The sequence below is a fragment of the Castor canadensis genome, chromosome 12, assembly GCF_047511655.1.
Source record: "Castor canadensis chromosome 12, mCasCan1.hap1v2, whole genome shotgun sequence".
NCBI classification, from domain to species: domain Eukaryota; kingdom Metazoa; phylum Chordata; class Mammalia; order Rodentia; family Castoridae; genus Castor; species Castor canadensis.
The window spans coordinates 108,655,917-108,681,397 of NC_133397.1; the positions used below are offsets into that span (position 1 = coordinate 108,655,917).

Consider the following 25,481-nt stretch of genomic DNA (forward strand, 5'->3'; position numbering starts at 1 on the left):
AAACCTTAGGAGTTATTTATTTTGGTTCGTGGTTTCAAAGGTGTCAGTCTATTGTAGGGAGGCCATGGCAGGGCAAAGCAAGAAGTTTATGTCATGGCAGCCAAGAAACAGAATCTGATGGCAGCCAAGAAACAGAGAAAGGGAATGGAGGAAGAAGCCAGGATAAGATATAGCCCTGAAGGACACGCCCTCAGTGACCTGCTTCCTCCAACTAGGCCCCAGCTCCTACTTTCACCACCTCCCAATAATGTCACTGTATTATGAATCCATCAAGGGATTAATCCATTGATTAGGTCAGAGCTCTGTGATCCAATCGTCTCTGGAAATGCCCCCACTGACACATTCAAAAGTATGTTTTATAATCCCCTAGGCATTTCTTAATCTAATCAAGTGACAAGATTGTCTGTCACCCTAGTTTTTGAGATAAATATGACACAACTCTCCCCAAGGGTATTTGGCTAAGAGTAGAGCACTGTTAAATACTGTTAAAGCACTGTTAATAATAGGCCTTTAATGAAGCAACCCTTTTAATGTTTATTTTTCCTTTAAATAAGCTAAGATGTTAGGGGCCTGGGCAATTTGACTCTCTAATTGAAAATTGTTAGGACTTTCCCTGGTGTCTCAGCTGCTTTGAACAGAGGCCAGTCAGCTAAGCAGCCAACTAAACTGCCCTCATGGCAGCCTGGCTGCTTTGAACACTACTGGCAACCACATCTATTCTCATTCTTGTATATATCCCCTAGGAACTGAAGATTGCAAACAACAGAGTACCTGCACACTCATGTTTATTGTGGCACTATTTACAATAGCCAAGTCATGGAATTAAACTAGGTGACCATCAACAGATGAATGAATAAAGAAAATATAACATATATACACAATGGAATATTGTTTGTCCATTAGGAAGGAAATCATGTCATTTGCAGGAAAATGGATGGAAGTGGAGCAGCAGAGGAGGGAGGAGGGAAAACTGGGTAAGGAGAGAGAGGGTGGATATGATCACAGTACCTTATATACATGTATGAAACTGTCATAATGAAACCCACTGTTTTGCACAATTAATATATACTAATTAAAAAAAAAGTTGAATGAAGCTTTGCTCCCCTTTAATAATTCACAAAATGCTGTAACAGAAATAAAAAGGGAATTGGTTTAAAATGTTAGGTCCCTATTCTATCGACCTGGCCTTAATTAATGAGCTTCACAAACAACCTTATTCTAATTACAACTGTCTCCATTAGCTAACCTTTTTTCATGTCTATAAATTATGTATTTTCAGCTAAAATGAAAAACAGTAATAATTAAACCCAGAATACAATGTTTGTAAAAGGGTAGAGAGAAAAAGGGGAAATGGGATATAATGGAGGGGTGAACTTATTCAAGATACTCTATCTATTTATGGAATTGTCACAATGAAATCCCCTCATATATTTAATGTATGATAACTCAAAAACAAAATAATTTTTAAAGTGGTTTCTTCAGGTGAAAACTTTTCCAGTTCCTTTGAAGGAACTGTTCAAAAACAATAGTCATTGCTTCTTTTGAGTCCAATCTTGGGAAGAATTCTAGGTGTCCATCCACTGACCGATAGTCCCCAAAATTTGATGAGCCCCAATGGTATCCATTAGATGGTGACATATTAATAACACAGCAATCCTGTTCATGTTGTCAAATCAGTCATCCAACTTAGATTTAGAAAATTTAAGATGAAACACATACTCTGAAACTTCAGCAATGTGAATACAAATTCCATTTCTCACACAATAAACTAGTCAGTTTGGGATCCTTTGATTTCCAAGTGCTAAGTATTTCTGAGTGATTGTGATTCAGAGTTCTCAGTTCAGTGAGCCTCCCTATGAGATGAGCAAAATGCTGTGGGTCTTCTGGATGATAGATTTTTGAATATTTATACAAAATTTGTAAAACTGGTTCTTGTAAATTTTCCACATGTTGCTTATTTTTAATGCAAGGACGATCTGAAAAACAGCATCATATTTATCTTAATATATATTACAAAGTAGAAGGAGATAATTCATTTAACACAATGCAATTTTTAAATAATAAAAATAACTGCATAGTGAACCCTTAACAGATACCAGATATTATGTTAAGTGCCTTGCCTCTGGGCATTATTTTATTTATTCATCACAATACTGTTTGAGATAAGTTCTTTTTTTTTTTTTTTTTTTTTTTTTTTTTTGCTGAGTCCTGTTTTTGCCACCATTTTTCAGATGAGCTTCCTGAAACTTAGGGAATTAAGTAATTTCCCTAAGTCACATAGGAAGAGAAGTAGTTTTGAGAATGTAAGAGCAGTGGAGGTCAACAGGAAATAAAAGGCCAAGCTTCCTAGGTTCCTAGCTGTCAAATATGAGCCAACCAAGAATTTCTGAAGGGTTAGGCAGTAATCATTCATCTAGTCACTGTGCTGGAGATACAACAGTGAACATAATAGGCAAAATCCCCTCTATTCATTGAACTTATACTCTAGGTTTGAGACTAGTGGTGCATACACATAATGGAATATTATTCAGCCATAAAGAAGAATGAAATTATGTCATTTGGAGGAAAATGCATGGAACTAGGGATCATCATTGCTAACTGTAATAGTCCACTAGGAAAGTCAAATATCATATGTTCTCTCTCATATGTGAAATCTAGTCTTTAAAAAAATGAGTGACAAGAATGTAAAAACATTCTGTTTAGGGGTGGGTATGAGTGGGAAGGAAGAAGGTGAAAAGAAAGAGTGGAGGGATGAATATGGTCCATGTATTCTATACACATATATGAAAACAGAACAGTGATCTCATCAAATATTGTAGAACTTGTAGCGAGAGTCTGCTTGAGATTTCCAAGGAAAGTGTGTCAAAAACAGTGTAATTGGAGTGGAGTACGAAAGAGAGATAGATCGTAATAGGCAATAATAGAACTTTGGCTTTAATCAATATAAAATAGGAAGCCATTGAAGGTTATGAACAGAAGAATGACTTACATTTTCAAAGAATCACTCTGCTACTATATAGAGAATAAGACTCTAGAGAGGCAAGCACAGAACCAGGAAAGCCAGTTAAGAAAGAGTGTTGATGAGAGTGGTAGGACTAGAGACAATAAGAAGTAACTAAGTTCTAAATATAGTTTCAGGGAAGGACCAACAGAATTTGTCACACATTTGATATAGATGTAGGAGAAAGAAGTTAAAGGTGACTTAAACAATTTTGACATTTGACGGAGGTATCGTTTAGTAGAGATAGAGAAAAAATGTAAGAGAAAATGGGGTAGGAGGCCATCAGGAATTCATCTTTGGGCATGCTAAATTTGATATGCCTACTAGACATTCAAGTTGAAACCTTGAGGCTACTTAATGGAGTTTGGGGGAGCACCCCAGGTTAGTATGTAAATTGGAGTGGTCACTACATACATGGCCTTTAAGTCATGAGATAGGATGAAATTATGAAGGAAGCAAGTAAAAGAAATGAGGCCTGAGATACTCTAACTTTTGTCATTATGGGAGATGAGGAAGAATGAATAAAGGACTCACAGAAAGAACAGCTACTAAACAAGGAAAATCCAGAAGGATGGTATTCTGAAAATCAAGTGAAAAAAAATTGTGCATCAAGAAGCAAAGCCAATTGATGTGTTTTAAGAAAGAGTATAAGCCAGGCACTAGGGGTTCATACCTGTAATCCTAACTACTTGGGAGGCTGAGTTTGGAAGGATCTCAGTTCAAAGCCAGCCTCATCTCAACAACAACAACAAAGCTGGGCATGGTGGCACCTGTCTGACATCCCAGCTTCATCAAGAAGCATAAATAGGAAGCTCACTGCCCAGGCAAGCCTGGGCAGAAAGTGAGATCCCATCTCCAAAACAACCAGAGTAAAAGGGTAGGAGGTGTGGTAGAGCGTCTGCCTGTCAAGTGCAAAGCCCTGAGTTTGAATTCCAATACTGCCAAGAAAGAAGGGAGGGAGGGATGGAGGGAGGGAAGGAAGGGAGGAAAGAAGGAAGGAAGGAAGGAAAGAAAGAAAAACCATATGGTCTTCTCTGCCAAAAGTAGCTGGGTGAGGTAAGATAACTAAGAATTGGCCACTGGAATCAGCAAATGCCAAAATCTTGAAGCTAATGACAATTGTGGTATAGAGTGGAGAGGACAGAGCAAAATCTGACTAGAGAGCTCGTGAATGAGTAAAAGGAATGCAATAAAGGGGAATATACACTTCTTAAGGATATTTTCCAATAAAGTGGAACAGAGAAATGAGAGAACAGAAGAAAGGGGATGCGGGGTCAAGAAGGCATTCTTTTAAACATTTTTATTAAAATATATTAGTTATACGGGGGTGGGGGGAGTTCATTGTCACATTTCCATCTATGTTTACAATGTGCCCTCGTTAAATTCATCCCCTCCATCATTTTCTCTCACCCTCATGCCTCTACTTAAAACAATTTCAACAGGTTTCACTGTTCTGTTTTCACACAGGTATATAAAGTACACCAGCCATATTCACCCTCTCCATTTACCCTCCACCTCCCACTAGTATCCACCCCTAACAGGACCTGTTTTACACTCCTGTCCTCCATTTTTAAGTGTATATTAATTGTTTAAAGAAGTTTCACTATGGTTTTTCACTCATGAATATATCGTACTTTAATCAGATTACTCCTCTGTTACTCTCCCTTACCCTTACCCTTCCCCCACCCACTATGAACAGTCAGTGTATTTCATTATAAGTAGACTTTGTTGTTTTGTCATGTTTTGATGGTACTGGGGTTTGAACTCAGGTCCTCATGCTTGACAGGTAGATGCTCTACCACTTTAACCACTCCTTCAGTCCTGTTTTCTGTTAGGTATTTTCAAAATATGGTCTTGCAAACTATTTGCCTGGCCTGGCTTCAAACCTCAATCCTCCTGATTTCTACTTTCTAAGAAGCTAGGATTATAGGTATGAACCACCAGCACCCAGCAAGAAGGCATTGTTTTTTAAGATGCAAGAAACAACAGCAAGTTCATGAGCTTAAAGAAATACTCTCATGAGAATAAAATTATGATGAAATAAATTTGTACATTTGACTGCAGCTAATAATTTAATAACAACAAATTTCATTATTTCATAACCAAATTTAATCCAAATTTTTACTGCAGAGTGATTTTTACCTGAAAAAAGCACTGTTGTGGCTGCAAGCAAAGCATGTTCAGTATCAGTTATATTAAGTCCACTCATTCTTCTGTAGAAGTAAAACAGTGAGGTAAGAAATTCTTCAGTAATACCTAAAAAAGATTCATATGAAGTCTATTTTTAACAGGATATAGTGCACAATTAAATATGTTGTCATTAACATCTTTTCTCAATAGCAGAGGAAAAATGAAACATTATATCTAACGAAGTTTCTTCCATCCAATATAATATTTTGCATAGTATAATATTACCAGTTAGAGTAGCAGAAGAACAATCTTCATTGCAAAATTTTTCCATAGAATAAATAGCATCTTTATCACCATTTTGATTATGACCATTCAGTGTATGAGCTGAGTGTTTTGATAGTCTCGTGTTACCTAGTAAAAGAAAAAATAGAAAGTCTGGTTTTTTTCTAATCTTATATAGACAATAAATTCAGTCTTTTTCAGAATCCAGCATAGCTATTCAATAGGAAACATTCCCAACAAATGGTAACTTTTCAATTATTGAAGCATAAAGCTAGGTTAATAGTTCACATTTTATAGAGAGATTGTGTAGAAGACACTCCACAGTGTGTTCTCCATGATGCTATAAAGAATGATTTTCTCAATATTGAAACAATCCATCTAGATCTGAATACAATTTAATGCACTATACAGTAAGTAGCTGAGTATTGGGGGCACATGTGACAGAGAACGTGTAAGTAAGGGAGGTTAATTTGATTAAAGCACAATATGTAGGCCTGAATGTACTAATGCAAAACCCCTTTGGACTATCACTATACATTTTCCAGAGGTGAGGTCTTTTCCAGTGGGAGGGGGTGGGCACAAGGAAAGGTGAATGAGGGTGAATATGGTGGATGTGTTTTGTATGCATATATGAAAATAGAAGAATGATACCTGTTGAAATTGTTCTAAGAAGGTGAGGGAGAGGGAGAACAATGGAGGGGGTGAATCATCTAAGATATATTGTAAGCACATATGTAAATACCACAATGTATCCCCCTGTACAATTATTATATGCTAACAAAATAATGGGTTTTTTAAATAATGATTTTTCTCTAAAGGAAATAAAAGCTAGACCAATGTATTAGAAAACTATTTGTAAACAGCTGCATTTGTTCCTACACTAACTGGTAAAATAAAAATATATTAAGAAAAAATCAATGTTATATAATTCATTGCTAAATTTAATATAACTACTGATATTAAAGTTAAAAGAAAGCCCTTTTTACTTTCAGAGGTTGATTCTTTGTGGCTGTAAAGTTGTGCCATGTGAAGAAACATCACTTCAGTTTTTGATCCCTTCTGCAAGGCAATCTGATCCTCATTGGTCAAATTTTCAAATCCTTTAAGGAAAGATCATGAGGAAATAGATCACAAAAAGACAATGTTCAAATGTAGTAATCTATGTTTTAAATTATTTCTCACTTATAAGTTCTATCCCTTAGAATAAGCATGGTATATTAATTCAAATCTGAATAGAGTTCTCTTTATATGATTTGATGAAAATTATATTGTACACATGTATGATCATAGACATAGATCAAAAGACACGTTGTAATATTTTGGGGCACTTTCATGAGAACTGGATATTACTTTTCTTATGGCAAGAACAAATTAAACATAGTTGATTTAACCTTGAAGAATTGATTTTTACAATGAGTTACCTATAAATGTAAATAGCTAAGTTTTGGCCAATAGTGGTTTGATATTTTTAGTATTATATAGGGGATTTTTTGTTTAGTGTTCAATTAAAAAACAAAGTAATTTCAGTAATTTTTTTTATATTTAGCTTTTTCACCCACCTGATTAATTGGAACAGACAAAATAAACATGCTTTTGCAATCAGAAGCTGCATTGGTAGAAAAATAGAGGTTTTTGTTTTCTCACACTGACTTTGTTATTTAAAACAGGAAACTTAGCTTAAGTATTCATTTTTTTACAGAGATAAATAATTACCTGGGAGTCCCTTGGTAAAATCCATCAGCCCATGTATGTGTAGGATTGCTGTCTCTGAAAGTCTCAAAAACCTCAGTTCAGGGTTAGCATATTCCTGCAACTAACCCATAAAAAGAAACAAAATTAACAAATGCTATTTTCCTTCAAATAACTTAAAAAAAAAAACTTTTGGGGGGTGGGGCATGAACTTAGGGCTTTCTGCTTGCTAAGCTTGCTAGGCAGGCACTATACCACTGGAGCCACTCCACCAGCCCTAGTTTATACTGGGTTTTTCTCCAAGACAGGGTCTCTCAAACTATTTGCCTTGTGCTGTCTTCAAACCATGACATGAACCACGGGTGCCCAGCTAAACTGTTGAAATTTTTATCTATGTTTATACTCTTATTTCCTAACATAATTAATTTCAAATTATTTCTTGCCGATAATACATACAAATTTCTTTGTTTCCGCTAAAGCAATCATATATTTTTGATGAGCAGTCACAATATTATTAATAAAATGATACTCCTCTTGAGTTAGTTCCAGGCCATCCTGAACCTGTAAGAAAACAGAGAAGAAAACTGTATTATTAAACAAGAGATCATCATTAAAGAAACAAGAAATTGTAAAAGAAGAACAATCTTGCCACTTTTCCAGATCTAGTGGTGGATGATACAAGTTTGTGGTCTGCCCCATCCTCTTCCACTTTGATGTTAGAATAAAAAGTATTCTTCTGTTTAAAGTTCTTTCGAAGTCTCTTCGATTTACATTGGATTTCTGTGAGCAAACCTGGGATATTATAAAATTCATACAAAATGATTTTGGTGCAGAAAATAACATTATAGAATTTGATAACGATAGTCTTATGTTGTACACGTATATGATCATCAACTTGTCTTTTTGTAAAGAATCCTCTTTGGGGGCATGTATGTACCCAACAATTAAATTTACTCTATTTCTTTCACATTTTCCTCCCATTACTACCTCAAATACAAAGTTACTCTAGACAAAAATTTCAAAATTTTGCATCTTTCAATTATAAATTTGGACTTTTTATATGGGAAATGAACACACTAATTATAGCTTGGAAGTAATATAGAACGTCATTTGGAAGAGCAATGGAACTATCTTGTTATCAACAGCTTTTAAAAATCCTTGATTTTTCTATCATAAGAACAAGAGAATATCTTATTATTTTTAAAATGAGCTAAGTCAAATTTTTCCTTTTTAAATAAGGCAAGCTGTGGTACTCTTTTTATAAAGTGAACAATTTTTAATTTGGGCTTGTTGCCATTATAAAGTTTTTAATCTTCAACTGGCACCTCTACCTGAACAGCAGTAGTTATTCATAAATCCCTACTAAAGTTAATGAAATATTAATATTTACCTTTTTTTATGTCTGTCACTTTTTCATAAACACTTATACATACTATATAACTATGTCAGGAACTGAAGTGGAGAACAAAACAAAAGCCCTTGCCCCTTTCTAAATAACTTTATTATTTTATTAGGAAACAAAAATACACCAAAATATGAAGTCATTTAAAACTTATCAAGTGCCAGATGTGCTTGCACACACCTGTAATCCAAGCTACTTGGGAGGCTGAGGCAGGAGGATATCAAGCTGGAGGCCAGCCTGGACAACTTAACAAGGCCCTGTCTCAAAAGAACAAAAAGACAGTGGGTGTAGCTGGATGGTGGAATGCTTCCCTAACATTCAGGAGGCCCTGTGCTCAATCCTCAGTACTAGAGTGGGGCGGAGGTAAGTCAAGTAAGTATCAAAATAATTTGAATTGAAAACACAAATGCAAAAATGAAATACAGAAAAGTGGTCATTAGAATCAGAGGGGACAAATTGAAAGAAGGCTTACTAAAGAGGTACATTAGAAAGAGGTTTTAATTTAGGAGAAAGAAGAGCTGCCTATAGGGAAAAGGAATGACAGGCAAAGATAAATAGGGAAAGGGAGAAAAACTGATAAAAGTCTTACACAGACACAATGATGGTAAAAACTCCAACTGTAGACCCATTTCTAATTAACAAGAATAAGTCACTTGTGAAGAATAATTATAGACTAATTTAAGGAAAGAAGTTACATCATCATGGAGTCCAAGATACAAAGGAAACGGACATGCTTTTAGTTACATTCACAGTAAGAATTAATGAGACTCACAGTTTGGTATACTTATAAATAATAAAGAAAACAAAAATCATCTTCCTTTTTGGATAGAAAAAAATAAAAGTGAGTGAACAAACTACTGATGAACAAAGTTTCTGTTTGTTTTGTTTTGTTTTATTTTGGCTTTTTGGTGATAACGGGTTGGAACTGAGAGTTTCCAGCTTATGAGGAAGGAGTTCTGCCATTTGAGCCACACCTTCACCACCATTGCCACCACCACCACCACCACCCTCACCCTCCCACCCCTACCCCACCATTAGCATGTATTCTTAATGAGGTTAAATTGAACTGCAGCCTGTGATTCTGGAAAATAATAAGAAGAATGGTATCAAAAGTTAAAAGACCTCTGCTATAATTTGGATCTGGAATGTCTCCCAAAGACTCATGTGCTGAAGGCTTGGCCCTCAGTTTGGCACCATGGGAAGTGTTGGAGACTTTCTGAGGTGAGGCTTAGTTGGCTGAAATGTGTCATGCCCTTGAAGGGTTTATCTTATCTTCCTTCCTTTCACATGTCCTCAAAAGATGTATCTTTTCTTCTCTCTTCTCCTCTCTCCCCTCTCCTCCCTCCTCCCCTCTCTACCGTCCTCCCCATCCTTTCTCCTCCTCCTCCTCGTTCTTCATATCTCTCTCTTCCTCCTTCCCCCGCCCCACCTCTCTCTCTCTCCTCTTCCCCTCTCATTCTCATAATGGAATAAGGGCTTTGCTCCACTACATATTCTCTATATCTCAGGCCCAAAGTGATTGGACCAAGTGACCATGGACTAAATCCTATGAAATCATGAAACAAAATAAATCTTTTCCTAGTTTAAGTAGATTCTCACAGGTATTTTGTCACAGCAACAGAAAGCTAACTCAACTTCATAATGAGTTAAAAAAAAAAAAGCAGAAAGATAAAGTTTATACAAACTACATACCTGAACATTTTGCTTTTAGAAACTCACAGGAAAAGCAATAATCAGTGAAACCCAGTATAAAAGAATCAGAACAAGTCATGTTAGCTTAATTTAACTTCTGTCTTAGGTAGGATTCTAAGAATGACAGATCAAGGAAATATCTTAGACAAAGTATATATGGGCTTTAATATGTCTTACAATTTCTCATAATATATGCTAATAGCCAGGATGAATTCAAGATTATTGGTATAAAAACAACAACAACAAAAAAAAAAGGTTGTTGGTGTAAGCCAGGCATGGTGGTATGTGTCTCAGCTACGTGGGAGGCAGAGGTAGGAGGCTCATGGTCCCAGACCAGCACAAGGCAAAAGTACTAGACCCTATCTGAAAAATAAACTAAAAAAGCAAAAAGGGCTGAGGGTGTGGCTCAAATGTTAGAGTGTCCACCTAGCAAGCATGAGGCCCTAAGTTCAAACCCCAGTACTGCCAAAAAATGCTGAAATATAACAAAGGAAAAGTTCACTGGGATAGATGTTAGGATATCAATATGTCAGTCTCCGATTTTTCCAATGCTCTAGCAGGGGTGCTAATATCTTTAATTTGCAAGGTGAGCTCTGCAGTGCTTTGTAACCAATCTTGAATAACATAAAGGGTCTGTCATTTCTGATTATAGAACAGCATAATGGTTAACATAACAGACATTAGAACTGGGCAGCATGCTTGAGTTTGAACTGTGGCTCTACCATTTAGTTAGCTGGGTGACTCTCTATGACTTTTTTACTTGCCTCATCTATAAAATGGTTTAACAACAGAATGGTAACCACTGCTTCATGGTGGTTGTAATGAGAATTAAATGAGGTGATGTATAACAAATGCTCATTTCCATTTTAGTTATTTTTACTGGCTTTCAGCTCTTCAATGAGAGAGGAACCTTGTTCTAAGACCTAGCCTTTGACAAGAAACCTACAAACACTCAGATTTCACCAGCTCCCTCATAGGGTCTTGGTCCCCTACATCCTTGAACTTCTGCTACAATTTTAATTCACTAATAATCTGGAAAGACGGTATTACAACTCATCTGACTTCAAACATTGCACTACCTATTGTGATTATACCTCAAAGAGTGAACAGGAGACATTCTTATCACTAAATCAGTCCTGTCCACTTTTGAACACTGATCGATTCCTCCATCAAAATCCAATCATACTCCTAGATCACTCATCCTAGTGTTGGGTCTTAAAAGCCAAATGGTTTTAATCTATTTTAATGCATCATAGTAACTAGAAAGATAGAAGTATTTGAATTTCACTATTCATATATGCAAGACCTTAGAGTAAGTATCACATATTTGGTAGTAGACATGGCTTTAAAATGAGACAAAAGAATTCATGAGGAACAAAATATTTGAAGTATCATGCGGTCAGAAAGCTGAGACTACAGAAGAAAGGAAGTGAGGTTGTAGAGGCCTGTTTGTGCAAGCTACTATGACCAATTATGAAGCTGTGAGAAGATTAAAGTGTTCAACACACTAGCTACTCTTCAGTCAAAGTAGGGGTAGATGCAGTACAAGATCTGTAGTAAAGATGACAGGAATCTGAGTGCATGTGAGTACATTTGAATACTGTTCACATCCACATCTCATGATAACTACACTAATATCAGTTCTCTTTTCTTTTTTTCCAGCCTTGGCATAATTCCCTCAAGTTAATAGGAAGAGGGACACATTTCATTTACAGACTGCCTCAGAAGAAAATGAGTTCACCTTTACATATGTTTCAGGCATAGTTTAAAAGACAGTTTATCAGGAATTGCTACACACTGAATTGTGTCTCCCAAATGTCTTGTGTTGAAGCTCTAACCCCCCAGTGTGATGGTATTTGGAGATGGGGGCATTTGGGAAATCATTTTGTTTAACTGAGGTTGCGACCGTGGGGGCCTGAAACAGGGATAGTGCCCTTGTGAAAAGGGACATGTGAGAGCTTGCTCTCTCTTCTCTTCACCATGTGAGAGCCCTCAGTGAGAGGCAGCTGTCTCCAGCAGAAGATTATTACAGCAGTGGAAAGTAGACTGAATTACACAAAATGAAGAGATAACCAGGAAACTAATACCATAACATAAAAATAAGACAATAAGAGTTTGCATAAGGCTAGATCAGACATGAAAAGAAAACATTAATAGTACACTACAGAAATGAATTAATTTTAAAATTTAAGTCAGGGGATTGGGAAGAACTGAAGAAATGATGTCAAATTCTTAGCACTACTGTGAGGAGTAAATGACATAATTTAATTTAAGCAAAAAATACAGAGCCTCAAAAGGTTTGAGCACTGTTCTGCTTGTGTAGTTGAGTTTGTGTTTTTGTTTGTATACAGAAGCCCTGGGCATGGAAACAAGCCCTCATGTAAACAAGGCAACCCTCTTCCACTGAGCTAAATCCCCAATCCCAGGAGCTGAGTTTTAACATCTGTGTTAACTGTTACTTACATACCCAGATATCATGTAGGCTTTGGGAAGCAACTAACTTTAAATTCTGCTCTTTCTAGGTACATTATATAACTTTAGGCTTGGTAGCATGAAAATATAAGAATTTCTAATTAAAATGAAAATATTATTTTTTCCAGAATTAGAGCAAATTATTATACAGCAAAGTTTGTGGAAATAACTGCTCAGATTGGTAATTGGTCATCCTAATTGAGCAGTTGCTGGGAAAAAAATGGATTAAATCCAAACAAATATGTAAATGTTCAAAATGACATGAAGAATATATTAAGTTCTCAGAAAGGTAAGAAAATTTAAAATCTCCCTCAAAACAAAGCAAAAACACAATGACACTCACATTCTGCCAACATTCCCACTGCCTTACACTTGTTCAGTCTGCACCCTTGACACTTTCTACGCATGTACATGTCCATTTCACAATGGCCGCCGTTCTTGCAGCTATATACTGCATTTTTGGTGATGCTACGTCGAAAAAAACCTAATAAAAACAATTTTTCAGATTTTAACATAGGCATTTGTAGTCATCATTTTTATTTCTAAATACCTTTAAAAGTAATCATGCTAAATTATTTCAATAAGATGCTTTTTCTGGACAAAAATGTTCAGTTTAACATATACTTTATCTGAAAAGTTATCTAATCCTTTCTGTTAGAAATAAAGTCAGTGGTGGCCCATTTTCAAGGCAAGGCATTTAACCTTAGCCACTTGTTTTCATATCAGTTTGCAGATATTGGGGGAGGGGCAAGTGATAAGGGAACTTAAACTGAGAGGGGTAAAAACTATGTACATGCCAGAAGGCACATATCACAGGGAGACCTTCCAACCACAGGAAGAAGCAGATACCACTTCTAAAATATGACCAATCCCAAGAGAGGCATATTTTAAATAACCCAATAGAAAATCTAGATGATGTCCAGGAAAAGAATGTGCACCCCATAGTACAAATGAGGAACCAGGGAGGGAATTGGCACTAGACACTCTAATGCTTATTGTAACCACTTCTGGTGTCTCTTCTGTGCCACACCCCTGATCTTGCAAGATCGCCATTAAAGTCTCACTTTCACTGTACTCCACATGTCTCTGAGTCCATTCTTTGAGTTTGGACAGGTAGGCATATTTCTCACACTTTCCTAATTGATATATTCTAATCTAAGGTTGTTCCTTCCAATAAATTCTCCTTAATCTAGAAATTAAACTAAATAATTCTATCCCATTATGACAACTACCCAAGCTAGGTACCATCGCTCATACCTATATTCGAACTACTCTGGAGGCAGAGATTGGGAGGATCACAGTTCTATATCAGCCCAGAGAAAAAGTAGGTAGACAGAGAAAATAGAATATGAGGTCAAGTAAAATAAAACTATAAAGAAAACATGACTTCTTCTCTCCTAACAATTCCATTTCAAACCACAAAGGACAGATGAGGAGACAGAGAAATTGTACTATTTTTGATAAATATTAAAAGAGCCAAACTCAGATGTAAAAGTAAAAACTGAAGAGCCAGAGCAGCTAACCTCCCTCCTACCTCCTTTTAGATGTTAAGTTACTAGAATGGGGAGACATCTGCCCTCCACTTTGAGATGTTAAGAAACTTCAAGACTCCTTAAATGGGTAGAGAGAAAAATGAAAGAAGTGTCTTGCAAAAGGAAGTCCTAAAACTCATCTCTAGTTCCTGTGTTTTGGGTAGGCCTAGATCACATCTCCATGTTTTAGCACCCATCTTGGCACCCAGAACCATTATTTAATGATTAGGGGTTACTAGACGTGCATTTGATAACTTGTATGTCCCCAACTCAACATATAGAACACACAAAAGGGCTGCCATTTTTAAGCCTGTCTCTCACCCGCACACTTCCAACAGGAGGTGATTTTTCCTCTCTTTTTAAAATTTCTCCCTACTTTTATCTTGTCATCTTAAAATAAATCCTGCTAAAACTTCCATTTTGTGAGACTCTCCTTTTTGTTTGTGAGACACCTTGAAATTCTTTTCATGTTTGTGAATCTCAAGAACCTGTGATTTTAGCCTGGTGCTGGTGTCTCACACCTGTAACCCTAGCTATTTGGGGGACTGAGATCAGGAGGATTGCTGTTTGATGCCAGCCCAGGCAAATAGTTCTGGAGATTCCATCTCCAAAATAACCAGAGCAAAATGGACTGGCAGTGTGTCTCAAGATGTAGAGTACCTGCTTTGCAAGCATGAATCCTTGAGTTCAAACCCTAGTCCCATCAAAAAAAAAGAACCTGTGATTTTTACGTGGAAACTGAGAATCTGAGGGAACCTTCATGCAGTAACAAGATCCCCCATCTCAAACAATAAAAAGCTGGGTATGGTTGTGCCTTTCTATCATCCCAACTACTCAGGAAGTATAAATAGGAGAATTGTGGTCCAGGCCAGACTGGGCATAAATTCCAGACCCTATTCAAAACAGGTCTAAAACTGCTGAGCACCCGTGGCCCAGGCCTGTAATCCTCGATACTCAGGAGGCAGAGATCAGGTGGATCACAGTTCAAAGCCAGCTTGGGAAGATAGTTTGCAAAACCCTATCTCGAAAAAACCCATCACAAAAAAGGGCTGGTGGAGTGGCTCAAAGTGTAGGCCCTGAGTTCAAACCTCAGTACTGAAGAAGAAAGAAGAAAAGGGAGGAAGAGGAGGAGGAGGAGAAGGAGAAGAAGAAATTCTCTATTCTACAATACCTATACTATATCATCTAAAACCTGGGGCAGAGGTGTGATGGGGTTCTTGGTACTGGAGTTTGAACTCAGGGCCCCATACTTGCTAGGCAGACACTCTACCACATGAGCCACACCCCCAGTTTAAAGCACTTTAAGAAGTGTTCCTAGTTTAATATGATCTGAGACATTGAAGAGGCAATGATTGACAGAAAGAAGATTTATTTTTGTTTTTTTTTTCCTCTCTTCCCATCTCCTTCATTTCTGTTCTCTGCTATGATCTCTGCTTTCTTCCTTTCCCGCAATTGCAGCTGATAAACTTAGTCAGTGCCTCTCTTTAAAGCCATGCCACATCCTCTCTTAGTAGATATTTAAGAGTGGGAATTTCATAATTTGGATCCAACAAAGGAAGTAAAAAGTTCGGCTTAGGTTTTCAGAACTATGCCTTATTGTTCAACCCAGTTTTAACAGCAAGACCCTACATTTCAAGAGGAAGCAAGCCATTCTCTTCACGAAGCTGTGGGTTCTTTTCTAGTGTTCCTCATTTGGCTGTTCTTTGTAAGGGGTGAATTGTGAGATTCTGACAGTCAACCTCACCCTGAACCTCTATAAACATGTTTAGCTATTCTGTATTGGCCTAATCCGTTCCAGGTTCTGCCCCATGACAATACATTTGGGACTTTTTTTTGTGTTTTTTTTTTTTTTTTGGTTGGCTTTGGGAACCAAACCCAAAGCCTGGAACATGTTAGGTAACAACTTTACCACTGAGCTACATCCCAGCCCTGCGTTTATGACTTTAAAAAATGCAGGACTGCTTCAAAACTGTTCAAAATTAATGATCATTTCATGATTTGCAAATACCATTATCAATATTGGCCTTCTCATTCAGACCTTTTTTTTTAAGCAGTTAAAAAAATAGACTCTTAGAAGTCAGTTAATCAAACTCCCTCCAAATTCATGGATTATACCAACCACATAAACAGATGTAATAGTGAATATTCGTATCATTTTAAAACATCATTTTCTGTTCCAGCATCAGATGCAGCTAGGAATAGGGACATCTTCTGCTTTATAAATATTGGATTTTAAATTTAAATATGAAACTCATCAAAAAATGAAAAGAAACTAAACCTAAACTTTACATTTTATTTTCATGTCCTTGATCCCGCATGTCTAGCCCACCTCGATTTTGCTTATCACATTTGAAAAAGTAAGAGTATTTTCACATGCCTAACATTTCATCCCTCCAATGAGTAATGAGATCTCAGTTTAATTTGAACTTTATTCTTACCTTTGCAACCTTCACAGGTAAGCGCGTTATAATGATATCCAGACGCTTTATCACCACAAACCACACAAAGCTCTTCCTGTCCTTTCGCTCGCATAGAACAAGTTGGTCTGCACCTTTCTCTGCCAGGGAACCCATCTTCAGCATCATGAACAACCACGTAAGTGGGCTGATTCAGTTCACAAGCATCAGGTCCACACTGTCCATTTCCACTGTACTGTGGAACCAAGCTATAGGTATTGAAATGACTTTGGATAGGATGGGACTGTAGAGCTGAAGGAAACTGAGCAGTAGAATACTGGCAATAAGGTGATTCTTGGAAATCAGTGTCATACAGCTGATAATCAATTGGTTCCCGCAAAACATCTAGTTTTAGTCACATAAAAAAGAACAAACGGTAAAAAAGTCAGAGCTTCATCATTGTTTTTAAATTTCAAAGTGTTTCATGGTCAACATGAGTAGTTCAACACCCCCACTGCAGCCCAGGATTTTGCTGTCCAGCGCAATGGGCTGGTAGTACTTGATGGGCATTGCACTACACCATCCCAGAGGTGGGCAGAAGTCGAGTAGGAGCTGGGAGAGAGAGCCATAGGTGCCACTGGCTCACACGTCACTCCAATCTCTCTCCTTAAGTAGAAAGGAATATCTCCCACAACTTAGAACGGAAAACGTTCCCTATTTTCTGCCTTTCCCTTGTTGCGGTTGTTGCTATTCTGAATGTAATCAGGTCAAAAACAATATGAATCAATAAATTATAACACCCTTTAAAAAACCCTAAAACACTCTTTTAGCGGTTCTTTAGTTATTTCAAATTTAAAAATTGGGGGGTTGACATCTCATTAAATATATCTAAACATCTTCCTATGCCATTTTTAGCCTGATTTTAATTACTAGCTCTTTTTTGCTTTGTTGTTTATCTAGAGATAAAATTAGTGACCTTGCAAGGTTATTGTAAGAATGAAATATGGTAATTAAAAGCACATATAGACTATAAAATGACATATAGTTTATTACTATTATTAGAAGCTCCCAAACATCAATTTGCTTCCCTGCTTTTGGGAGAATTACTGAATTTAAATACAAAATATTGTCTCCAAAACCACTCAGGAATACTTGGTTACTGTATGATTTAACTAGTAATAGTTGTGTTTTAATGGTGTTGAATCACTAAGTGATTCAATTTATATTTACCCTCAAAATTCTACCACCGAGATTGGTAAGCAGGATAATTTTTATTAGTTCACATACATCATTTACAATCTTACAGCATCCGATGCAATTGTAAATGTTGAATGAATACCAAATAGTATTATATAAGAAGAAAGGAAATCAATAAAACAATGTAGCTTTAAAAAAGAGAAAGAGAAGGAGGGAAGGAAGGAAGGAAGGAAGAAAAGAGGGAGGGTGGGAGGGAGGAAGGGAAGGAAGAAAGAAAGAAAGAATCCTTAGATGACTGTCCAAGGGAAAAAACTGCCTCTTTTTCACCCCAGTAGAATCCTCGCTAATGTTCCATTGATGTGGAAATCAGAGTTTAAACTAGTTTTTTAAACTGTATGTAAAATTAAATTTATATTATTACCTTAATCTTTTTGTAGAAATTTTCTAGTGTCACCTCCATCTTCTCTATTTCTTCCCTTTTTATAAGAATCTTGTGTTAGGTTTAAAATGTCAAGTATGTTAAATAGCTACTGTGAGCTGAATCTACTAAATTGCATGAAAAATCCCTTCAGCTAGCCCCTAAAAATAGCTTCAATTTGCATGTCAATTCCTTTTTTAAATTGAGTGCAATTTTAGACTCAATGTGCCCTTCCCTTTTTATATTTCATTATGGTTTGCCTTATATTACTGATTATTAAAATTCATTATTTTCTTTCATAGGGAATAATTGAAAGTCATTTGATAATTTGTTAATTTCTTTTAAAAAGTATCTTTTATTAACTGTAATACCACAAAAAAAAGTGTTTTACTGTTACATACCACAGTACTGCACAGGTTCAGCAAGACAGTATCCATCAGATGTAGTGACATAAGTATTTGCCATTCTCTGGTCCAGTTCTCACTGCTTGCTGATTTTAGACTTTTCAGAAAAAAGCCTAAAGGAAACAAAATTTTTGCAGAGTATTTGAAAGGATAATTATCAAATCAGTGTGATTTTATAAAAATTACAATGGAATTTTTTTAAATAAAGAATTTATACATGAGATCTAGATTTCCATTTTAATTAAGAAAATAATGACTTTTTGTATTCTCTCTAAACACCATTTTTTAAAAATTTTGCCAACTTCTTATAGCTCTTTACAAATAAATTAATAAATATTGGTAGCAATCATTTGTAGCTCTTGAAAGTGCACCACACTTTAAAGGTAAGCCTCACCTTTACCACTTACTTATGGGTTATTATTAAGCCTCCCTGAACCTTAGTTTCCTTATTTGTTGAAGAGAAATAGCAAAGTTGTTGGAAGACTTTAATTAAGCAGGACATGGTGGTACTTAGCTGAAATCCCAGCTGCTTGGGAGACAGAGGCAGAAGGAACTCGAGTTTGAGGCCTGCCCAGGCAAAGTTAGCAAGACCCTATCTCAAAAACAAAATACAAACAAAAAGGCTGAGTGCAGGCCTAGTGTGGTCCAGACCCTGGGCTCCTCTCTAGTGGCCGGGGTGGGGGTGAGGGGGTAAGTAGTGTCTGAAAAACCCAGCACAAATCTTGACAATAGTTCATTCCAAATTGTTATTCTAATTGCTTCCAGATCTGCTTTGTCTAAATTAAGATGAATTAGGAATAAAAATTAGACTTTTTCATGAATACAGAGGAAATTAAAGAGCAGGAAAATAATGGATTTCATATTATTTTCTTTTTTTGGTGGTACTAGGGTTTGAACTCAGGGCTTCATGCTTGCTAGGCAAACACTCTTACAGTCTGAACTACTACACCAGCCTTATAGCATTTTCTTATCTTCTAAGTCCTTTGTAAATATTTATTTTTTTCCACAGCATTATGATATGCTAAATATTAAAACATTAATTTTGGTTCTGCTTGGCTAATGACAACAGTTTATTACTTAGTGGAAAAAAACTTTACTTTTAATAGTATAGCTTAAAAACTGTAATTCATCATGATGAAAAAAATAATAAAAATCTAATGCTATCCCTTATGAGAACACTATTTATTTGTATTATTTCCAAAGAAGGCACTCCAAAAGATACATCTTCGAAGGTTTGAAAGTTGTTATTCACCCTCCTTTTAAAATTGCTGCATACCATTAAGCTTCACTTAATACAGTATTAAACATCTGAAAAGGACCGAAAATTATAAAAGCATTCATTCTGTTTACATATAGGCTTTGTTGGCTGACAATTCATATGAAAAATAATATAGAACAAATCAGAGGTCATATATTAAACAAAACTGGTCATATGCTGACAAACCCACAACACCTTATAATAATACACTGTCAGGGTTCATATTACAAATAATAATAATGTTCCAAAACCAAGTTCTTTCACTACAGGTAAATAAATGCTCTCAACTATTGTCTACAACAGATCTGTTCTTACTAGTGTATGGACTAGTATACTCCAGGAATATATATGGGATATATATAGCCCTCTGATTAAAAAATGCCGTTTAAAATATGAAATCTCTTTTAAAATGTGAATTTCTTTATGTGCTCACAATAACACTTTTTTATTTCTATATAATATTTTTCACTAATTAAATCTTCTTCAGGTTGTTTTGGGGTATTGGGATTTGAACTCAGAGCCTTGCACTTGCTAGGCAGGTGCTTTACCTCTTGAGCTATGCCCCCAACTCTACTTCAGTGTTTAATAGAAGTGTTACATAATATGTATGCATAGTAAAATAAATCTTTCAAAAAATTCATAAAAATTAGTTTTAAAACATTTAAGCAAATTATTAATAATGGAGAGGCTCAAAAACATTCATAAAAATTGTTTATAAAGTATTTAAGTCAATTGTTAGTAGAGAGGTACATAATAAAAACTTCTATCCTATTAAAGCAAAGAGAAAAGTTTCCACAGGTCTGAAATGATTCTGTTTTATTATCTTTCCTACTATTTATTTAAAACAACATAACTTAATTAAAAGAGAGCTTTTAACAAGAGAATAAACTGAGCTTGGAAAAGGTCTACTTCTCTTTTCTTTAACAAATATAACTTTTATTTTAAAAAACTGTAACCTTCACAAATTGTATGGTTATTCTACTGAAGAGATGTTTAATTCTATAAATGAATTTGCATTTCTTCCACCTTAATCAAAAATGGTTCTTAGTAAACTTTCATATTTCTTGAGCTTCACCAGGAAAAATATATTGATTTCTGAGTACCAAATACTCAGGCTGGAGAATTTGACATCTATTACATTTCATTCTTGCAATATATGTCACTTGAATTATGAACAGATGCACAGCATGAATTGATAGAACTGAAAAGCACATTCCTTTCACAAGAAAAACGTTTTAGCTTTCATAGTAGCCTCTAGAGGATGACATGTTATTGTAGAAAGGCTTCTAATGGTAGGATGGTTCTTTGCTAAATAATAATTAAAAGATTTTCCATGGTAAAGCTTCTTTGAGCCATAAAATTCTCTAGTCAGAACATACTGGAAAAAAGGAAAATAAAAAAGGACATATTTGAACAACACAAATCAAGGTTTACTGAATACTTTATAAGAATTTATACTTTAACTTTAGAATAGAAACCATTTTCCATTGTGTAGTCTTCACATATACTTTTTATAGCAGCTTACTGAAATATAATTTACTTGTAAAATTCAGTCTTTTAAAGGGTACAATTCAGAATGTTCAGAGTATGCAACTATCATCACTAAATAATTCCAAAGTACTTTAATCACCCCTAAAAGAAACCCTATATCCATTTGAAGTCACTCCTCACTCCCACTTGTCCTTATCACCTCACAATGACTGATGTACTTACTCTCTGTGTAGAATCATACAACTCCATATAGAGTTGTAAAAGAAAAAAAGTATTTAATTAATATTATGTCAAGTAATTAAGTAATTATCATAGATCAAGAGAGAGAGCAAAAAAGAGAAAAAAGACTAGTATTTAGAAAATGAATGCCCATGAAATTAATATTGATATGTTTTAGAGATACTGAAATGTGTTTTGTATCTATTTCCATGGTCTGGAATATTTTTCATAATTGTATCATCATAGTATTTTCAACAGAGATCTAACTCCATGAATATAGATTTATCAGAGTATATTTTATGTTGTTTTGAATTTACATGTAACATTATTTCAAAAATTATTTTATCAAAAAGCTCTTGATTTTAAAACAACTTTCATTTAGCAAATGTTTAACAGTAAACATCATTATGATATCATTATAATATCAAATGTCAGCGAAAGTCCAGCTGCAGTCCAAAATTGCTTGACCTTCTTTGGAAGAGAACCAAATTGCTATAATCTACTTTACTTAATTAAATTTCTTATATTCAAGGGGAAAATGCTTTTTGTAGTTTGACGCTACAGTAATAACTGACTTACTGAACTTTGCAAAGATTAACTTGTGACAGTGGAGATTAAAGTTGTCAGGAATATCCTTTTGGTTAACATCTTACAGTTTAGTAATAAAGCAATTTGCCATCGATATTAGCATTCATATTTAATTCACATTTAATTCTCATATTAGAAAAGACGAAATACTCACATTAGGTGATCTCACTATAGACTGTCCTTTTCTTCATGGAATGAGCACAGATAGCTTGAGCAACAACTTCAGCTTCCAGCTGGAGCAATGTGGGCCTTTTCTCTATTTAATAAGAAGGAGTGGACAGGGGGACAGTGCATGCACTCAGGCCCCAGACACTCTGCAGAGCAATGCTTCGACACTATCTCAGAGACAAACTTCCCACACAGTCCTCTCATGGGTCAAAACACAGGCAATTACAAGCTGACATAAATCAAAATATAAATGGATCATCAGAGTAGAGCCCTTTGAGACCTCAGGTCACACTCTTCCAGAGTTCCATATTGTTTACTTAATAAATATTTTGTTTTCTCTATTGTATTTGACATTCTTCCACTATGGTTACAAAACATTGGGTCTCTACGAACTGAAGAATAATATATACAGAAAGGAGGAAAAAATTGAAACTCCATTAATACAGGTGCTGTGACAATTTAAAGTGTTTCTTTGAATTACCTGCAGAGAAAGAAGTTGTTAAACCAACTGGAAGTATGAATTCATACTTCATAAGAATTCATAAACTAATATGTTAGATTTATTTAAGTTTTATACTATCTCTGTCTCAGAAAAAAATTGCAACACAAATGGATGTTACTACTTGGTCAAGTTCTCATGGCTAATTAATAACAGATGAGACTCAATGAAAATATAAGCAGTTGAAGCAGGATATATAAGTAACCTCATTATGTTTTTGTTTTTGTTTTTTTAAAGAAATATCACTTATATAAACAAAGTCTGTTGGATACTAAGCTCATGGTCTCATCCCTTTAAGAGCTTCCTAAGGGGGGAAGGTTACAAAAGTCCTGCCATTAAATTCTGATTTTCCTAGTCATATCTTCTCCAACTTGTTGATGACTCACCTGTTGTTATCTTTTGTTTTTGTTTTTGTTTTCTGACTCTAGGCTTTAGTCTCAGTCCATTTTCTGACTCTGCAACCTCTATATTCATGCTAAAATTTTCCACAGGGAAGAATTCACAATAAAATATCTTAAGTCACATGAAGTTGTGCTTACTTTTTGATAATAGGCCCTGTATTGAAATTTTTAAATCAATGAACCAAAGACTAATGCTACGTTATAGTTCACTTGTATTGATTCTAAAATACTCCAAAAACAGTTCAAAATTATGCCTTAAAAGAATTATAACTCTTACTAGCAACTTTCTGTTGAAAAATAGCAAGACAAATATATTGTAGTTGATTAAAAAAAAAAAAGCAGTGCTTAAACTATCTGTAATCCAAGCTACTTGAGAGACTGAAATTGTGATGATCTCAGTTCTAAATCGGCCCAGGCAAATAGTTCTTGAGATCCCATCTTCAAAACAACCACAGCAAAAATGGACTGGAGGTGTGGCTCAAGCGGTAGACTCCCTTCCTTGCAAGTACAAAGTCCTGAATTCAAACCCTAACCCCAGCAACAACAAAAAAAGGCAATGCTTTACTTCTAAAATATTTATCAGAAACATTTATTTCTTTTACTGTTGTTGTTTTGTTGTTGTTGTTTATTCGTTCTTAGGCAAGGTCTCACTAAACAGCCCCAGTCTGACCTTGAACTTGCGATCCTCCTGTCTCAGGCCACCAAGTGCTAAGTTACAAATGTTCACCACCAAGCCTGGCAGGAGCATTCATTACCAGAGAACATTTTTTTTTTTTCCCACCCCATGTTTCCCTATTCACAATACAGACCAGGCACAGGGTCTGCGCTGAGGTGTTCATGAGGCATGTTTACTTTACCTCCTCTTTCTATAGTCAGTGTAAGAACACAGTTGTGGTAAGCACTAGGAGGCCTTAGGAGAACATTTTTAAAAGAACTTCAGACCTTTAATAATTAGTACACAAGTATAAGGTAGGCCCAGGGGCATGGCTCAATTGGTAGGGCTCCTGCCTAGTAAGCACAAGGTCTTACATTCAAAGCCTAGTACCACCCCCCCAAAAAAAAAAAGTAGTGGGGTAATTTTCAATTACTTTTATTATTTAGATGATTCCCAATTTAAACCTTTACTAAGCAGCAGAATTATTTGTTTCTGTATTAAAATGATTCAAACTTTTCATTAAATTATATCATCTTGACCATCCATTCCCTTAATCCAACACCCAAAAACCCAAAATTGGTTTGAAACCATTATCACATAAATACAACTAGTGAATGAAGTCTATTACAACAAACTTCTTTGGAAACCCAAGGTATCAATATGTCCATTACCTTTAAATTAACACTATATACATCTTAAATATTGTCAGAAATAATATAATTCCTTAAGATCGAAATTATATCTGAGATACTCCAATTTACTGACAGTCAACTTCCTTGTTTAGTTTTACAAATGAGCATTCAGAATTATGCAGTTATAGCTTTGTACATGTGCTTTCCTGGTTTACAGTAACACCTCAGACGCATGAGATTACACTTATGATATGTGTAAATATGCCAATATTTTCAAATAGTGAAAATGGAACATTTTCTAAATTTCACACAAGCTACTATCACTTACATTCTATTTATAACCACATAATTCACTGACATGCCATAATAATCATAAATGGGGCGGGGCAATCTCTTGAAGTTAATTCTTTTTGTATAGTCACTCAATACACAGACATCTTAAATAGACACATAACACTTAACATAAATATTAATATTGATGCCTTGCCACCAATGATCTAGCCCACTGGTTTCATTTATGTATTTATTATTTTCAATGTTATTATTTGATTTATGGATATGTAGAAATATCTCACTGTGATTTTAATTTGCATTTCTTTCATTGTCAACCATGCTGAACATCTTTGCAAGTGTTATTTGCCACCTGTCTATCCTCTTTTCCCCACTTTCTTTTTATTTATTTATTTATTTTTGCAAAGCAGGCACTCTACTGATTGAGTTTCACCTCCAATCCTGTTTGTTTGATTATTTTGGAGATTGCGGGGGAGGGTCTCACAAACTATTTGCCTGGGCTGGCCTCGAACTGTGATCCTCCCAAGTATCGTGAGTGACTGACATCTGGCTCTATTTTCCCCACTTTCTAACTCGATTGTTTATATTATTACTATTGGCTTTTGAAATTTCTTTAAAAATTCTAGATCGAGTCTTTTGCTGCTTATATGACTTGCAAAACTTG

At 35.5% G+C, this 25,481-nt stretch overlaps 1 protein-coding gene and 1 non-coding gene across 2 annotated transcripts; both read right to left on the reverse strand.

Annotated features, from left to right (window-relative positions):
* Window positions 1-768: 768 nt before the first annotated feature.
* LOC141414921 (bile acid receptor-like) lies at window positions 769-22,421 on the reverse strand. Its single transcript, XM_074050697.1, has 11 exons — window positions 22,326-22,421; window positions 18,613-18,728; window positions 16,639-17,001; window positions 13,012-13,152; window positions 7,752-7,894; window positions 7,559-7,663; window positions 7,127-7,226; window positions 6,400-6,513; window positions 5,417-5,542; window positions 5,144-5,257; window positions 769-1,976 (listed from the first exon to the last, which is right to left on the reverse strand). The coding sequence occupies exons 2-11, from the start codon at window positions 18,674-18,676 to the stop codon at window positions 1,729-1,731; spliced, it is 1,518 nt and encodes a 505-aa protein (XP_073906798.1). The 5' UTR covers window positions 18,677-18,728; window positions 22,326-22,421; the 3' UTR covers window positions 769-1,728.
* Window positions 22,422-24,021: 1,600 nt separating this feature from the next.
* Window positions 24,022-24,150, reverse strand: LOC141415294 (small nucleolar RNA SNORA51). Its single transcript, XR_012440277.1, has one exon. It is a non-coding gene; the product is annotated as a small nucleolar RNA SNORA51 (small nucleolar RNA).
* Window positions 24,151-25,481: the final 1,331 nt, after the last annotated feature.

Coding starts and splice junctions, on each gene's coding strand:
- LOC141414921 (XM_074050697.1), bottom strand. CDS start 18,676: ATGGCAAATACTTATGTCACTACATCTGATGGATACTGTCTTGCTGAA. Junction 7,895..13,011: donor AGTGGGAATGTTGGCAGAAT/GTGAGTGTCATT, acceptor ATAATATCCCAG/GTTTGCTCACAGAAATCCAA. Junction 1,977..5,143: donor CACAACAGTGCTTTTTTCAG/GTAAAAATCACT, acceptor GCTGTTTTTCAG/ATCGTCCTTGCATTAAAAAT.